This window comes from Schistocerca serialis, chromosome 1 (genome assembly GCF_023864345.2).
Source record: "Schistocerca serialis cubense isolate TAMUIC-IGC-003099 chromosome 1, iqSchSeri2.2, whole genome shotgun sequence".
Lineage (NCBI taxonomy): Eukaryota > Metazoa > Arthropoda > Insecta > Orthoptera > Acrididae > Schistocerca > Schistocerca serialis.
The window spans coordinates 787,872,329-787,891,651 of NC_064638.1; the positions used below are offsets into that span (position 1 = coordinate 787,872,329).

At 41.1% G+C, this 19,323-nt stretch overlaps 1 protein-coding gene across 1 annotated transcript in view; it reads right to left on the minus strand.

The window, feature by feature from the left end:
• Window positions 1–1,368: 1,368 nt before the first annotated feature.
• Window positions 1,369–19,323, minus strand: part of LOC126433499 (mite allergen Der f 3-like) — a 69,881-nt gene continuing 51,926 nt past the window's right edge. The window contains exons 5-6 of the mRNA XM_050090449.1: window positions 14,524–14,676; window positions 1,369–1,512 (exon numbers count right to left, since the gene is read on the minus strand). Coding sequence (XP_049946406.1) covers window positions 1,369–1,512; window positions 14,524–14,676 — 297 coding nt within the window. The remainder of the gene's footprint in view (window positions 1,513–14,523; window positions 14,677–19,323) is intronic.

The following is a 19,323-nucleotide window of genomic DNA, read 5'->3' on the forward strand; positions in this document are numbered from 1 at the left end:
CATAGATCAGTCGATACAGCACTTGCCCACGAAGGCAAAGGTCTCACGTTCAAGTCACGGTCTGGTACACAGTTTTAATATGCCTGGAAGGTTCAAAATAAATTTTGGTATGACGGCTTTTTCTTCAATGTCCGATCGGTTGGGAAATTAAAACCGCACTTCAAATCCGATGAAGCTTTGCGCAGTTATGTCGCACAGCGTCTCTAGCACGTCTATCAATCGCATCACTCCACTTTTTTCATCTCTGGGTGCACAAATAAATAAATAAATAAATAAAAAATAAAATCTGAGGTCATCAGTCCCCTATAACTTAGAACTACTTAAACCTAACCAACCTAAGGACATCACACACATCCATGTCCGAGGCAGGATTCGAACCTGCGACCGTAGCGGTCGTGCGGTTCCTGACTGAAGCGTCTAGAACCGCTCGGCCACCAACGGCCAGCTCTGGGTGCACAGTTAGCACATAAAGATGCCTAGAACGACTGTGTCTCCCGCCAAGTGCGCTATCTGGTTCTTGGTTTCATGCAGCCTACAATAACCTGCCTCGCATAACAGCAAAGTGTGGCATTGGTACAGGAACTTTGAAGTAGCTGCAACAAATACCCTGCTGCAGTCTCTTCGATGGGAAGTATCTGATCGCGCACCATACAGCCCGGACTTTGCTCCCTCTGATTTTCGTCTCTTAACTCGTATGAGCCAAAGACTACGAGAAAAGCATTTTGACACAGGCAACGAGCAGCAGACCAGCGTAGAGGAGTGGTGGAAAGGGTAGGCGGCTGCCTTCTTTGACGAGGGTATTGGATTGCTGGTAACGCGTTGTTAGATTTGTTTTCGTCACATTGGTTTAAGGTCTTTGATTGCTTACTCTTCTGTTGCTCATATGGCAACGTCAAATATTTAAGTCCGCTTGGCGACTTTGTGCCTATGTGTGTTCGGAGCTTACGGGCACTCAACGCCGAGGTTATTAGCGCCCGGCTACTGTGTGGAAAACATCAGGAAGGTGTAGATAAATGTTACAAATAAAACATTTCTCAATTTTTGCACTGTGGTTTCCATTTAGTGACAGATCGAACCTTAAAAAATAAACAGTTTTCGTAGTTTTGTTGTCAAAGGGATTTCGTCGTCAATCACTCTGGAAGGATTCTGGAGCTGACGTATAAGCTTTCATCTCGCTTTCATTTCGGAGAAAAACATTTGAAAATTGTAAGAAATTTGACAAAGCGTTGATACGAAGATACAGGAAAAATCTTACACCAAGTAGTAGCCCACATAGCTAAAGAAATGGAAACAAGCGGAATTCATGTTGCGCTATCTACTTTATTGTTGTTGTAGGAAATGCGCAATCCTCAGTCAGATTGCGTGCGGTCATTTCTTGTTTTCTTCGATCCAGTCGATGAAGGCGGAGACCCTGGTGTAGACGGTGGGGTAGCCCTGCAGGCCGCAGCCCTGCTGCCACGAGGCCAGCCCCACCACCTCGCCGTCCACCTCCATCGGGCTGCCAGAGTCACCCTGCACACACGACGTCCACAAGGTGTAAGGAAACAGACGTATAAACTGTACTACGGTAAGAACGAAGAAAAAACGGGCAGTAGGTCGTAACTGCTGAGGGGACTGCCCTACTCTCATACAACACAAAACGATCAGCGTGAAAACTTTGCCTCACTATTTCCTTGCATAGCAAAAGCATGATTCACTAGGATACGAAGAAAACCAATATTGTTCAAAGATTTGTGGGGAGATGTACTGCAAACGGTTTCAGATGCCAGCAGTATCACCGCTGCGACTGAGGCTGTTGACATACCGTGGGATCAGCCGCTGTAACCTCCTGACATTGTGAATACTCTCCGGACTAATCCATGAGATGCAGCGCAAGGTAGAAATGGTGTTTAGATCAGTACCAAACTATGAATGGTCAAATGATTCCTAGCACAGCGTCAGCAAGAAAGATTATCTCCATTGAGTACAACTAGGGAAACAGTAGTGGGAGGTGGGACATTGTCTGAAGTCACCTTCACGTAGCATATCCATCCTTTGGTTCTAAATTATACATCACTGAAATACAAGTACGTGCAGGAGACCGCTAAGGAATTAAAATCTGGGATACTCCTAGTATTGCTACTAATTTATCATTGGTGAGGGACATTCGGCTACTGCAATCTTCGTCACAGATATTTTTACACGACGTCATAAATCTGTCACTCCATAGCTGATTTACTAATGAAATAGATAAAGCCGACATTGACTTTAGATTGATGCTTTGTATTTTCCTATGGAAAACTTCATTGTAGATCAAGCCTCACAGTTGATGGGAGAAGGAATTACAGCTGTAATTTTAAGCCATTCATATGGTATGTGGCGGAGGTTGCATTGTGTAACGCGTGAGGAAGCTAAAATCGCAACTGTCAGGTATACACATTTCGTGAATAATAACAGTCCTATTATACTTCCGTGAGGTACATCAGGCATTAATGTCAATTGTGATGATATCTCCCCATTATGACTTAATGATTTCAGTTTTGCGTAATTTGCCACATGGCGCCCGAGCGGAAATGAATGGAAGAATTCTCAGAAGTAGGGGAACATGCTACCAGACCGGCCACTCCTGGTATACCGTTCTGGACTATCCCAGTGCGCTGAGTCCCACAAGATCTGTGCTGGCGGCGAAGCTGCAACGCTTCACGCGGTCGTACGAGGAAGCTCCGCTATGAAGTCAGTTTTGACTGCTTGGTTATTGCTCGGCAGTTTGGTCCGTTGGTTCCTGACGTTTGATTAAGGAACAAACATGTGCAGCGTCTAATCTTAACTTTGCAGCTGACGGTCGCCATTCTGCAGTTCGCCATCCTGTGATCCAATGTTCTTACAGTATTAGAGGAACGCTCACAGATGCCCTGCCACTCTACGTGACACATTTCGATTACATCAAAATGATGAAATACGTTTAGGGCTGGGAAAGGAAAAAAACTAAACAGCCAACGAAAAGAAAAACATTCTACGAGACTGAGCGTGGAAATTGAGAATCTTAAACGTGATAGGGAGGCTAGAAAGGAAGGAAGTGGATGGAGCTTATGCGAGCTCAACAGCGACGTTATCAACGCGGAAGCCAGGAAATCAGGAAAGCGAAATGTAAAGGCACAATTTAGCAGGTGCAGTTCAGTGAAGTGAAATGCGTAGCGGAACTAGGATTTGGAGTGGTGATGTCGTGTTGAAAGGCGTCCGCTAATTTCAAAAAAACATTTATTTACACTAAAAAAATCGAATCAACTACCACCCAGTAGGGCTGTGCATTTAGTTATCATTTACAAGTACGTTCATAATTCAATAGGAAAAACCACATGCACATATAGGTAAAACATCAACACAACTTCGTCAGTTCAATATCCAGTAACAACAGCTCAAGAACAAAAAATTAAACCCCTTAAGTGAATTTATTTTGAAGCAAATAAAATGCTCGCTCGCAGCTTGAACCATTATCTCAAGAATGCGGATTAATGCCTTCCTTTTATTTACTTAAAATATTATCAGTCTCTCAACTCTCTTGAAACGGTTGTAAAAATTCACACAAAACAATCAGGAATCATTAGCAACTACAGCCTTAAACACCGTAGCCACAAATCGGTTTTATCCGTATTAATTATTAACCACCAGAGGGAAGGGTGCCAAAATATGGAATAACTAGAATTAAGGTTAACTACGCTGTGCAGCAGGGTAATAAAGAACTTACAGCAATTTGTTTGGCAGCCAGTAGGCAATAACACACTCTTTCAACAATAGCTGTTCCCACTGGCAAATAGCGATTCAAATGCAGTTACGTAAATTTGTATGACCACTGGCTCGCGGTGAACTAAGAAATTTAACACATATTCCAGTTCACTGATCTAGCCAGAAATAGTGACTTTCTCAACTAATCAGCAGCAGAACCCACATGGGGCCCTAGAAGACACAGGAACTCCCTCGCTACGCGAAGTTTTGCACCGCAACGAAACTGGAGCAGATCGATAGCGAACCAAGGCAGTTTGTTATTAAGAAGTCCAGCAATGAGACCCAGTCGGTGGAGACACGGCACGCCGAGGGGACTTCCTGAGATCCCGCTATCACTCCAGGCGCTGTCGCGCGGCTGATCTGAGAGGAAAGGGCGGCAGCGCCTACCGGAGGGACGAGCGGCAGCCGACTTCGCAGCGTCTCCATTGTCTGTGGGGCGTCAGGAAGTTACTCGGATAGCGCGCACGCCCCACGCTCCGATCAGCAGCGGGAGATTTGGATTCAGCGCGCGTCGTGACGGGATGGTACCGTAACAAAATGAAGAAGTTAAGGATCTCTGATCAGACAGAATATGGGATAATATTACAACAGCTGGAAATAGTGTAACGGGAGTATGACTTGATGTGAACAGGAAGATAGGTCAGACTCATGTGCCGAAGAAAAAAAAGAAAATCTTCAACGGTTAGAGATAGGACATTCACATTCATAGGATGTGTGCATTAATACGTTCTGCGGAAGTGATTAGCATTTCAGTCACATCGGCTAAGCATGTGCCCTGTTGCCTAGAAGGTATAGGGTCCGTCATGGGCACTGATAACTTGTTCCATGTGTGATGGCATCGACACATATAAGGCGCGAATGGTGTATTGTGATATAGCCATACATGCTGCTTCAGAAGTCATCTGTGGTGGTCGGCATTGGGTCACAGCACTGCGCCCGTTGTTTCTCCATATCTCACACATTTCCGACTGGTGACCAGTTTGGTGATCTGGCGGGCCATGTCAAAAGTCTGAAAACCTGTGTCACCACGAAGGCAAGTGTTCGTGCAGCAACATGCAGTCGGGAAGTGGCTTGCTGAAGAATGGCGTCTGGGGTGTTTTACAAAAAGGGTATGGCTACGGGTCGCAGATGTACGTACGTGACATTGTTCGCAGTGCCCTAGACATACAACAACTGTGTTTTGTGGTAGTACACAATACCATCCCACACCATAGAGCCTCGAGCGTTGTATGCCTTGTGCGAATGCAGTCACTGTGATCCGCTCCCCCTGTATGCGCGAACCAAAATGCTGCCATCATTTTTTAAACAAGCAGAATCTGGATTCGTCCGAAAACACTGTTTGATGACTTTCCTCTCTACAGTCACGTCGTTCCATATAGGGTAGCATTCATCTCATGCTAGGTGCGGAGGACCCTACGCCATAGTAACGTAACGCTATGTCATCGTGACGTAAATGAAGCTAAATCGACTTCATGAGTACGTCTATCGATCTTTGCAGTTGAACCACAGAGGTTGCACCAATAACGTAAGCAGACATGTACAATCGAAGTTACAGCAGTTGTGTGGTATGCTCATCCCAGTTGAATTACTGATTAAGCTGTAATCTCAACTATTTTGGATGTTATTGTTTGTATCTTGATGTAATGAATGTCTGAACGAAGAACCAGAACCACAACGAAAGTCAAAAGAAGCGAGTAGCCATTTAAAAAAAAAATCCGATTAATTGTGCATAAATCATGTGAATAGAAACGTGAAATAGAGAGAAATTAAAGTGTTTCGTATTTTTATGAAAGCCAATGGATTGTACGTAATTCTTCTGGGCAGAAACGTTAAACTGAGAAATTAATGTGGTTCCAACGATAATTCCGAATTTGGCAGGAATTTTTATTTTTCCCTCATGCTGTAGATCAGCACAGAAACTTGTGCTCTTCAGAAATAAATTATTGCGGATGATTATAATATACTGACCTGTTATAACACGTCATTATTTTTATTTATACGTTGTATACTGTGAAAAAACAATGACATGCAAGTCACGTTTACCAGCATTTTAAGCAACTGAAAGCAGTGAGTGCTGTCGCCCTTTTCAGCTACTGTTTGTATGATTCTTAGGCAATATGGAAATAGCTGTAGTAATCATGCCAGACACCACCAAAATTTATACCATGTCTATTAAGAGAATAATCAAAGACAATATTCCACTATCGTATATGAAACATCACTTAGTGCTGCTAAAAACTGTGGGCTGTTGAGATTATTTTGTCAAGTAGCTCACCAATTGTGACAGACACTGTTCAACATCAGTTGGCAACTACTGCTTAAATATTGAAATGTGAGCAAGAATTATGGACGAAATATCGTTGTTTTTTCACAGTATACAGCATATAAAATACAACAAGTGTTATTAACAGGTTACATTATACATTATAATCATCAATAATAATTTATTTCTGAAGAGAAAAATTTTCTGAGTTGATCTGCAACACGAAGGCAAAATTAAAATTCGAGCAACATTCGGAATTATCTTTGGAACCACATTAATTTCTCGGTTTAACGTTTCTGCCCAGAAGAATTATGTACAATCCATTGGATTTTATAAAAATATGGAACACTTTAATTTCTCCCTATTTCACGCTTCTATCCATGTGATTTATGAACAGTTAATCGAATTTTTTTTTTAAATGACTACTCGCGTTTTTGACTTTCGTTGTGGTTATGGTTCCTTCGTTCAGATATTCATTATGTTGATGAAACAGACAATAACATCTCACATCCTTGGGATTACAGCTTAATAATTAATTATTTCACGTTTCTGTCGACTCAATCATGCACGATTCATGGGATTTTTTAAAAATAACTACAAACTTTTTTTTACTTTCGTTATGTTCATGAAATATCCAATAACATCCCAAATTCATTCGATTACAGCTTAATAATTAATTATTTCATGTTTCTGTCCATATGATTTATGGGCGACTCATAGGATATAAAAAAAAATTACTGCAAGCGTTTCTTTCTTTATTTTCGTTATGGTTCCTTTGTTCAGACATTCATTATGTTCAAGAAACACACAATAACATCCGAAATTGTGCTTTGAACAATTCATGGTAGGATTGCCCTTCAGACTTCACATTTTTAAGACTGTTCTCCTCTCGAATGTCTCTTTTTCCTGAGGACTTGTATTTGTTTTCACTGACAGAAATTTTATCTTCTTCCATACGTTTGCCTCCAGTCTTCATTTCATTCTTGCACTTTGTCGTTTAAATTAAATATTCCTAATTCTTCTCGTACATTCTCCTTTGTTATCATAAGATCATTTCCTGATCAACTTTTTACATATTTCACTTCATTAGATACTACAATTGATTTTTTTAGTCTAGGATTCACTACATAGCGCAAGACTTAGTGTCTTTCCTCGTCTTGTCCTTAAAGTTTTATTTTAAATTACACATATGTGCTGAAATTTGTTGGTTTTATTCTACACATCGTTACCGATATTTAAGTTGATGTCGCAACCCCAATATCTAACATTTGAAATTTCGTCCAGTGTCTCACCTTGAAAGAGAAAGAAAACATCTAATCTATGTACATATAACGGCGATGAGTTGAATGAAATGGAACTGGTCCCTAGTCAGATGAATATGAGGTAGTAAAGACAGCAGCACAAAATCATATAACGCAAGGAAGATACGTTAATAGGAATGTAGGCCAGAGAGTGAGTTACAATGAGCAGTTCAGTGATAGGTTTGCTCTCGTCAGAATCGACGTCAACCAACGCCAGGAACAAAAGTTCAGGTATACATGCCGACGCCACAAGCGGAAGATCAGGAGATAAAGTAAGTATACTAAAATATTCCACACGCTATTCACTATGTAAAAGAGATGATAATGTAATATCCTGAGAGACTGGGAGGCGGAAATGGGTGAGGGAATAGAAGGAAGGGTTAAGGAAGTGTGTGGGCTTGGAAGGAGAAATGCGAAAAGAGAAATTCTAATTCATTTCTGTAATAGATTTTAGCTAGAAGCTGTCAGAGGCTACGAATTTCCTGCACAAATGGTTTAAAGAACAGAGAGGGCGATTTGTGTAGGCTACTTAAAACAAGGGATGCGGAACACTTAATTTGGGAGAAGCTGGCGGTCTCTAGTCTTACAGTCTAGTCTAGTCTTACAGACTGTCCTGCGTTTCCGTTTAGAATTTTCCGTATCAGTCATTGTAGTATATGTATTGCCAAATAAGACATTAATCCTGCATGATTTTGGCGTTCATTAAGTTCTATGAAATTAACTATCTACTGTCTCACTTTCTACGTACAGGTATGCTGACGCCGGCGGATCACTTTCACTAGAAGGACTTTTGCCACTTCTCAAGTTCTCTGCATGAAAATATGCAATATTTTCTACGTTTGTTACAAACTGGAGTGGGGACTGCCTTGAAGGCATTACTTATCATCGACGTACACGGTGGTTCAGTGATAATGTGACAGACTTTCAGGTATGATGGAGAAGCTTAAAGGTGCCAATTTGAAGTAAGGAAACCTAATCCGGAAACGACAGAGTTGACAGTTAAAAGCGGGAAAAGTTCTGAGACCTCAGACAGTGGATCTGTGTTACTGCAAGCTCTTTGCTTTCCATATTTTGGGAGGAGGTAGTATGGACCAATGCAAGAAAAAATTATCTAGCATACGTGGGCTCTAAAATGTATGTCTTAAAAACTATGAGCATTTGTTCAGTAGAAGGGCTGTTATTTAACAACAGCAGAGTTAAGTGTTCACGGTGTTATATAGCTAGGGAAGGCAGAAATGCACGCTATAAGCTCACGCAGGATGGCGTGAGGTCTGAAACAGGATACGTAATGAATGCTATAAAGAAAAGTACGTAGCTGCTGGAATACTTTAATCCATCATTTGTATACATCGTTCTTGATGAGACATGCTTCATACGATAACTATCAATTGCTATGGCGCCTTGCTAGGTCGTAGCCATTGACTTAGCTGAAGGCTATTCTAACTGTCTTCTCTGCAAATAAACGAGGCTTCGTCAGTGTTGCATCGCTAGCTAAGTCGTCCGTACAACTGGGGCGAGTGCTAGTAAGTCTCTCGAGACCTGCCGTGTGGTGGCGCTCGATCTGCGATCACTGACAGTGGCGACACGCGGGTCCGACATGTACTAATGGACCGCGGCCGATTTAAAGCTACCACCTAGCAAGTGTGGTGTCTGGCGGTGACACCACACACGGCCCTTAGGGTATTGATTTTCGAGCCCATGTTAACTGGACATGTTTTTCATGTTTTGGTCCTCCCCAGCTATTGAATGCAAAAAACTTGCAGTAGCAGATGTCATCCCTCACAAACATCAGAGCGTTATTCGCTTGTAAGTTTCGAGTCGGTCATTTGCGAACCACGGTCCCTTACATCAAATTGATAAATTTACCGTTTTCCATTATTCCTGGAAATCAACAAGGAGTCATCCAGTGTATCTGTATGTCCTGTTACGGAAAATTAATGATTAATGATAATGTAAAAATAATTTCCATTTCCCCAGCACTTTGCAAGATTCCTAATCTGGCTACAACGTCCATTCAGGCTGCCGAAACATTGTTCGGTTTCCGTCCTGTTGCCACCTGTAGAGTACTTCTCAACTTGAAGGGAAGTCCTGGGTGCTAATTTCTTCGAACTCTTTGCTCTCTCTGTGACAGACTATCCCTAGTTTTGTTTTGCTTTCGTTTTTTAATAGGAGGGAAGGGGTGCGACTTTCTTGAACTGATGCAAAATACTTAATATGTTGAGAACGACATTCGTATGCGACTTTCCTTTCGTCCTCTCTGTCTGTGGAATGTACAGGAGTTGGACAAAAATAGGGAAAAAACGGCGAGAAATGCATGCTTGAACGTAAATGCCGTTGCTAGCCAAGCCTGTAGGTTACGCCGTTGTATTTGAGAAGAGCGGCATCTGTTGCAATGTCTTCAATACGTTGCGAGTGTCAGTGGTGGTCAGAACAACGTTCTGTATAGTTGTGAATTGTTCTATGAAGTAAATTAGAACGTGGGCAAATGGTTGGTTCTCGTATGGTGGGAGCTTCCGTAACCTTGGCTGACGAACTGTTTGGTATTTGAAGAGTCACCGTATCCAAGATTTATACCGCATATCGTGAAAGCGGAAAAATATCATCCGCTACGTCACAACGCGAACGAAAGTGTGTGTAGAGTGATTATAACACATGCTCATGGAAGAGAATTGTAACGACGCCAGCAAAAGTCATTGCCGGCCTGAATGTCGCATCGCGAACCATGTCAACACCAACACAGCACGACTAGAACTCTGTAAGCGGGAAATTAGAAGTCGGGCAGGAATTCCATAACGACTGTTCAGTGAAGTAATTGCCTATAACAGGAAATGGTGGTGCCCAAGCCATAAAACTTGGAGTGCGGAGCAATGGAAAAAAATCATGTGGTTGAATGAGTTTTATCGCATACGGTTTGCAGCTTCTGACTGAATTTAAGTCGCGAGAGTGAATCATTGCGCCAGTTCAGGAATGATTTGGGTTGCCACATCGTGCTATTGCACAGACGTCATGCTTGCACTGCAAAAAAATGACTCTGAGCACTATGGGACTTAACTACTGTGGTCATCAGTCCCCTAGAGCTTAGAACTACTTAAACCTAACTAACCTAAGGACATCACACATATCCATGCCCGAGGGAGGATTCGAACCTGCGACCGTAACGGTCACGCGGTTCCAGACTGTAGCGCCTATAACCGCACGGCCACTCCGGCCGGCGCTTGCACTGCAAGTTCGCTCTAATGGAAAGGGTTATATGATCGTTTAGGCCGATCAGGTACATCCCATGATACAATATTTGTTCCGCAGTGGTGATGCTACGTTCCAAGACGACAAAACTCCTGTTCACACAGCTCACATCGTCCAAAACTGGTGTTGTGAGGACGAAGGTGAAGTGTCGCATCTCCCTGGTCACTACAGTGACCAGATTTCCATGTGGCTGAGCCTTTGTGGACTAATCTGGAGAGAAGTTCGTGTGATCGCTTTTCACCTCCCTCATTGTCACCTGAACTTGACACTATTCTGTAGGAAGAATGGCATAAGATTTTCTTGAAAACCATGCAGATCCTTTATTTATCTATTCTGGCAAGAATGAAAGCTTCTGTAAATCAGGGATGGGAAAAACCGACCGGTAGAATCCCATACCCGTATTTTAGTTCCGAATAACGGGTATTCCTCTGCATATGTTTGTTCTCGATTATAATATATTTTATTTATTTCTTACTAATAACCGAATAAAAACCCAGAATATCAATAAGCCATAGCAACAGTGCAAAACTTTTTCGTTTTTAAATAAAACTTTCTAAAAAAAAGAAAGAAATTTTTATACGTAAGATTTGTCTTACTTTGAAATATTGTGTTACTACAGAAAATGTGATAAGCGGTAGGTGCTATTTTAATAAGAATATCGCCGAGCAACTAATATTTATTTATTTATTTATTTATTTAACCTGATCAGATGAGGGCCATCAGACCCTCTCTTACATCGGACCAGTGTTTTACACATGCAGCATTTCACACATCAGAGTTACATCATGACAATACTTTAAATAAGAAAATTAGATTACTCTAGTCGCAATATGAATAAAGAGTAATGACTAAGACCTAATAAAGCAAGTACTGGCAGTATTTTTACAACAGGTGCTATACATACAAATTATGATAAAAGCAATAATAGTAACAGTAAAAAAATCAAATAATAATGATAAACATGAGAAAAATTAGCGATAGTAATGAAGATTTGTGCAGATGTACATTAATATCTTGATGCGTAAAGTAGATGTTTACTAGTATAGCGAGTTTTTGGGGAGGGAGTTTTAAGGAGGAGGAAAGAGGGAAGTAATGACGTGAAGTGCATTCGTGTACAGAGGAAGGCATTACTGTTGCTTAAGTAAATACGTCAATAACTGTTTTTTGAAGCCGAACATGTTTTTAAGTTCTCTAACATAACGAGGGAGGTTATTCCAGAGTCGGGTTCCCGCTACTGTAATGGAGAAAGTGACTGATCGATGCAGTGGAACAGAGAGGATTATATTATAATGGGAACGTGTGTTTCTGTCAAGTTGTTCCGACATAAGTGTTAAGAACGAGGAGAGATATGAGGGACGGTGTACATTTATAAGGCAGTAGATGAGACAGAGTGTATGGAAATCTCTGCGTTTGTCTGCACGCAGCCAGGACAATTTTGCATATGCTGGTGAAATGTGATAAGAAAAGTCGAACGTCACAAACATATCGGACGCAGGCATTCATGACCAGTTCCAGACGTCGCGAGTTTTCCTGAGAGAGGCCTTGTAGGATAATATCGCTATAGTCAATGATTGGGGGTATAAGCGTTTGTACTAATGTCTTTTTCAGATCGAAAGGAAAGAGTTTTTTATATTTTTGTAGGACATGAAGGGATGCTGATGCTTTTTTGCACACTGCAGTTACGTGCTCTGCCCAATTTAGATTTTCATCTATTATTACTCCCAAACTCTTTGCTGAGGGAGAGAAGTTGATAATTGTTCCATTTAGGATAAGAGATGGTAATGATTCCCGATGTTTTGGGCTAATGAGCTTAGAGTGACCAACAAGTACCGCTTGGGTTTTAGATGCGTTTAGTTTTAGTCCTATGTCCTGTGCCCATTTTGATATTGCATCGAGATCAGTATTGAAATTTTCAATAGCTTTCTTAAGATTTCTTGGTATCGCACTTAGATACAACTGAAGGTCATCAGCATACATATGATATTTGCAATAAGTCAGAACCGATGACACATCATGACATACAGAGAGAGGAGTATGGGACCTATTACTGAGCTTTGGGGAGCGCCGGACACTACCTTCCGCCATTGTGATTTTATATTCCCGTACAGGACGGGTTGCTGACGAGACGTCATGTATGAGCGAAACCATTGCACAGTACTTGGTGAGAAATTTAGACCGCTAAGTCTGGCTATTAAGATGTCGAAGTCGACAGTATCAAATGCTTTGCTGAAATCTAAGAAGCAAATTATAGTCGCTTCTTGTCTGTCCATGGCAAGTTTCGGGCCATCTGTCACCTTTAACAGTGCGGATGTTGTGCTACGATGTTTACGGAAACCTGATTGGTATTCGTCTAGCAGGTTGTTAGTAGTTAGGTAGTTGGTGAACTGGTCATGCACTATATATTCTAAGGCCTTTGATAGTGCAGGAAGAAGGCAGATTTGTCTGCTATTTCTGTGAATTCATGAAAGAGGAAAGAGATTACGGTAACAGTAATGCATTAAAAACTTAACGAGTGAACACTCATAATGCACAGTAAAAATATAAGGTAGCTGATCTGCTGCCAGTGTGTACATAATGTGCCCTTACCTGTTTGTAGCCCTTGAAAACGGACAAATTAACATGAAAAACAGATTTCTTCAACCTCCATTTTTGTCCTTTAGCGTTGACTATTCGCAATGCCCAAATACTTATACGATCCCTGGTTACATCATGATTTTTCAGCAGAGTTTCAGAAAATAAGAATCAAAATTAATATAGTGATAATTTCAACTAGTATTCAACCAATTGTCACTCTTTGGGAATAGCAGCGAACGGTGGACGAAGTTCTCTTTCACTTGCCTATTTAATTTAATATTTTGATTCTATGTATCTTGAAACTGAGAGACTCAATTTTTTCAGTCTTTGTCCGATTTCTACATTTATTGCAGGTAATGATAGTAACAAAAACCCGATAATCGGTTATTATGAGTGGTTTAACAATCAGATTAAACTGGAGCAGGAAAAAACAATATAATAAAACTAGTTGTTTCAGCGATAACCACCATCCCTATTTTGTATGCCACATATTAGATGTAATAATGTGTACGTGGTGGTTCCATATTTTTTGTTCAACCCGTGTATGTTGCATTCAGTGTTATAAATTATTTGTTGTAAACCACTGTCTGTCTATACGTGTTAAAGTATACACTGAATTCTGCGGGTAACTACGTATTCCATCACTTGCAGAGCGGCAATTTTGACAGCTTACGGCTATATTAATTGAACTTTTCATTCAGTTTCCAAATTTCTCCTTGAAATCCTTTACTGCTTGCTCAATGTACAGATTGAATAACACTGAGAATATGCTACAATCCTGTCTCACTCCCACCGTAACCTGCTTCCCTCTCATGTCTTTAATCTCTTGTAACTGCAATACAGTTTCTTGTATATACATTGTAAATAATCTTCCATTCCCTCTATTTTACCCCTGCTAGCCTCAAAATTTCAAACAGCATATTCCAGTCAAACTGTAAAATTTTTGTTTAAATCTATAAATGCGGGCTTGCCTTTCTTCAACATCTTCTAAGGTAAGGTATAGGGTCAGTATTGCCTTGATTGTTCCTGCATTTCTCAAACCACAAACTCATCACCCGACAGGTCAGCGGCAATCAGTTTTCCCATTCTTCTGTAAATAATTTATGTCATTATTTTGCAATCACAACTTACTAAACGGCTGTAAAGTAATTGGATGGATAAGAAAAATCTATTGACCAAACAGTGGTAGAACACTCATATAAATGTATTGAGATCATCAAGCTTTCGGAACCAGTGGCTCCTTCTTCACTCTTCTCCTACAAACTGAGTTTGGTGAACCATCTTAACATCCCCCAACCTTCACCATTGCCTCTCAGAGCAGTCATAACTCATGATCACAAGAACGTGTCAGATATCAGCAGATATTTGTGGCGTACTCACGTTGCAGGCGCCCTTGCCCGGTTGCGGCACCTCCTCGCAGATGTGGCTCTCGTATACGGGGTCTCCGGGGGCGTAGGCGGCGCGGCAGGTCTCAAGGTCCACGATCACCGTGTCGACCTTCTGCAGAACGTTGGGCAGCAGGTCTACGTCCCGCTGAAAACACGACCAATTCGCGTCGAGAACAAACCAAATATTCCCTCTCGTCTTTTCTGGAGATGGTACCTAATTAGTCTCTGAAAAGATAACGTACTGTTCCTTTCTCTTCGACTATTTCTCACAATATACACAGAAACCCTATAGCTAAATACGAAAACAGTTTCATTACAAAACTGACACATATAAAGCAACGTTCGTTGTTTCGCTACTAGTACTGCTGCGAGAGGTAGACTCACAGTTTAATGACATCGTATTTGACACCACATGCCGGAAAATTACGTAGGACGTGTCTTGGAATCGTTTCTCTGTAAGAAAACTTACACACCGATTGCTGTTCGTTCTCATCGGTACAGGTCAAAGAAATGGAGAAAGGTACCAGTGGGACGTTTCACCTGTCAGACAACACAACCAGAAGAGTAGTTTAAGATTCAAGAACGGTAAATACTCAGAAAGAAAAGACGTACAACCACGTGCTGTCATATCACCATCGCAATATAATGCTGTTGCTAAAATCTTGTAAAAAGAGATATCGAGTTCTTAAATGAGGTGCCCTTAAAGGAATCAAAACTCAACAGTGCACACGTGGCGACTTGCGTATTCATAACTGAAGACAACGAGTTCAACTGAAATGGGCTGAGAATACATGTTTTCTTTTGCTCCCATTAAAGAGGATGTCCAGTAGCTAAAAGAGAACTGAAAAAATAAATAAATAGCATTCGCTTACGAGGGGCGTTCAATAAGTAACGAAAAATATTTTTTTTTATTTTTTTTTTATTTTTTTTATTTATTTATTTTTTTTTTTTTTTTTTTGTGAAAGCAGATATTGTTTCTTCAGGATTCCAATCCACTGCAGTATTCCCCAGTCTTTTGTCTACAAAACCCCATTTTTCAACACAGTCTCCGTTCAGTGCGACAGCCTTGCGCCACCTTACTGGCAGGGCCTGTGTGCCCGCATAGTACTACTCTAATGGTCGATGCCGGAGCCATCATCTTAATGCATCAATAACTTCCCCATCCTACACGCACTGCTTCCTAGGGAGTGCATCTTTCATTAGGGTAAACAGATGGAAGTCGGAAGGTGCGAGATCCGGGCAGTAAGGTGGATGAGGAAGAACAGTCCAATGAAGATTTGCGAGCTTCTCTTGGATGCGCGGACTTGGGTGAGACCTTACGTTGTCTCGGAGTAGGAGAAGTTCATTTGCACTTTTGAGGCGACGACCATGCTTAAGTATTTTCTTCAGTTTCGTGAGGGTAGCACAGTACACTTCAGATTTGATCGTTATACCATGAGAAAGAATGTAAAACAGAATAGCCGCTTCAGAGTCCCAGAAGGCTGTCGCATTACTTGACCAGCTGAGGGTGAGAGTTTGAATTTTTTCTTCGAAGAGGAGGTGATATGCCTGGAATGCCGTTTTGTTACCGGTTAAAAGTGATGAACGCATGTTTCATTGCCTGTGACGATTTTCGAAAATAAATTGTGACGATCAACCCCGTAATAAGCAAACATTTCCGCACAGATGGTCCTTCGGTGCTCTTTGTGTCTCCTGTTAGGTGGCGAGGAACTCAGTGGGCAACCATAAACTGGCGGGCGAGTATGTCAGCACTACCAACAGAGACGTCCATTTGAGCATGGATGTGATTGATTATGGTCCGTCCATCATCTCGAATGAGAATGTCTGCACATTCCATTATTGCAGGAGTCACATACGTGTACGTTCCACCAGCACAGGAGATCGGATAGGTTAGCGCTACCTAGTTATAATGACGACACCCGCCTCGCCCAAAGACTCACCGTGCTCTTGTTCACTGCCAGTTCCCCGTAGATATTCTGCAAACGCCTCTGAATATCTGCGACGCTCTGGTTTTCCGTCAACTCAGTAACAGCTCTATTCTTGCAACCTATCTCCGTTACAGCTGCCATTTTGAAGGCTACGTCTAGCGACACCACCTATCGGAACTTCTTGAATCTACGGGGGATTAAGCGGGAATACTCAACGATGTCCCACAACAAATTCTACATTTTTCACCTAAATTGTCCGAGGAAAAAATGAGTTGCATTAGTTATTCGACATCTCTCGTACAATAAAGAAAAATTGTTCAGCGACTAAGTAACCTGGTGTGTGTGTGTTGAAGTGCCGTTAGGCATTAAATGTTTCACCTGAAACACTGCACACACTTTTCCGTGACTCTCACATATTTACCTAAGTTCGATGAGACATTGCAGTGTCTCTTCCTTTAGAAAACACCCGATCCATTTCTTCAAATCAACACAACTGAGGTAGGTCGAACGTAAGCGATGTATAATGACTCCAAAAGTATTCGTTCGATCATATCGCGTACAATATAACAATCACAAACATAAAAATATAGCTAATAGGCAAACAATAGCTATTTCCTTATATCGATTAATACCTTTATTTAGAAATAAAGGGCTATTTTGAGTCTTATTTTGCTTAATCAGTGAACAAATCCATGTTGTTTGAAAACACTCCCCAGTTGACATCTCGCAGGCAATATCGCACGTTGGTGCAGCTCTGACACACACCATTCTTCCTGTCCTTTATGCACTTGTGTTTCATCCATTGCAATGGATAGTCGCTTCTCTGTTTTCGTAGCCATTGAGTGATATTTAAGTAATATACATCAAAACGTCGTGAAACTATAAAAAAAGAGAGAGAAATTTGCATAAGGTTGTTTCGAAAAGGAAAATATTTTCAAAAAATTTGAGAAACCACTTGCAGACCTACCAGTAGAGTGAGGACTGTTGCACAGATGTTTAATGAGAGCAAAACTTACGAGAACCAATCACGAAGCGGCCGTAATGCAGTTCTGTTCGAGATGGGAAAACGTCAGATAGAGAAGTCAATATAAATCCAAAACTAAGCGCTTTAAAACTTGCTACTGCAATCAAGATGCATGCAGGAAAGTGTGTTTCAACACAGACTGTAAGAAATTTGCTTTTTGAAGCTGGGTATGGAGGCTGAACAGCCTGTAGCAACCATTTATCAATAAATTCAACAGAAGGAAACAAGTTGCATTTGTAATAGAACATAAATCCGGTGAATTTGATTTCTGGAAGGAGGTTGTGTTTACTGGCGAGAGTCGATTTGGGCTGTTTAAGTCAAATAGAAGAGTAGATGTGCGGGGAAGAAAGAATTATCAACTTGAAGAGAGAATTACAACAGCCCCAGTTAAACATGGTGGAGGTTCAGTATTTGCCTGGTGCTGCAAGGGTCCAAAAGGTCTGGGCTGTTTGTGTTTCACTGATGGAATAAAGGGCCATAAGGTATTCATGCAGTTCTTAAAAACACGTCTCCCCAGGAGTGTGAATAACGTGGGTCGTCCAGGGATTATATTTTAACACAAGATGATGATCCAAAATACACAGTTCTATACGCAAAGCAGTGGCTGTTGTATGAAACACTCGATGGATGCTGACACCACCGCAATTCCCAGTCATTAACTCAATAGAGTATTTGTTGAATGTTCTAGACAAAAATGTGTGGAATCATCAGATATCGAATAGAAATGATCTAAAGAACACTACCAGAGGAGCGGCAAAAACTTACAGTGCAAACAACACATTCTCTGGTGAAATCGAAGCCAAGGAGAATGCATGATATGATAAAGAGGAAAGGAGGGTCTCCTAAGAACTAACCATAATTATGTTCAGCCTGTCATTTACAGTGATACAGACGGATACTTCTTTTTCCTACTAAATTGCCTTTCTTTACTCATGAATGTTTGGCGATGTTTATGTAAATAGGAATCATAGTTTCTTTATTGTACTTTCCTTTTCTGTGTTCGTGTACTGCACTCGGACAATTTTCCACTATCTACACACTGTTAAACTCATGTATTAGACAAATACTTTATAGTGTAACTGTATTCCAAATATGTCTTACTAGTATTAGACATCATTCTTTCGACCTTATAGTATTAAATAAAAGTACACCATCCGTCGAAAAAGTTACGAGACGGATTTTATTCCTGGTGTATAAATGATGTCACCTTGAATTATAACTGTAAGCAACAGAAAGGCATTCGACTAGTGATTTTTGTGTAGGGAGTGGTAAATACTGGAAGCGCGGCTATGGTACGTCAGCGTTGTTGTGACACAAATTGCAGTCGAGCAACGTTTCTAAAATAAGTGTTCAATACATTCATCCAGAATGCAAATTTAGTTCCACATACCTTGGCTCCGGAACGAAAACGTCTTGATTGAAATGCAAAACACGGACAATTCTCTCTGCAACAAACCATCACGGGTGCTAATACTCAGTGTTATCGAAACAAACCTACCACAACATGAATTTCTGCAACTGAACGGTCAATACTTGAAAGACGTAACCGTCGTCTTCTGAATAACATTCCACGGAAGGACTTCTCTGACAGTTTTATGAGTTTCATGAATGTTCTACGCGTTGTAATCAAGTGTGGCGAGCCTATGTAGAACACCTAAAGCCTTAAAACGATCACTTAACTAATGATTTTTATGGGACCTTTGCAGAATGACGCTTTACACTGTGCGTGCATTATGTGTGTCTGTGTACGAACTTATAGACATTTTTATACGTCTTATTCTTAAGAAAACTTTTTTTCAGAAAAAAAGCAACGATGAAGGCTAACATGACGCTGAGCAGA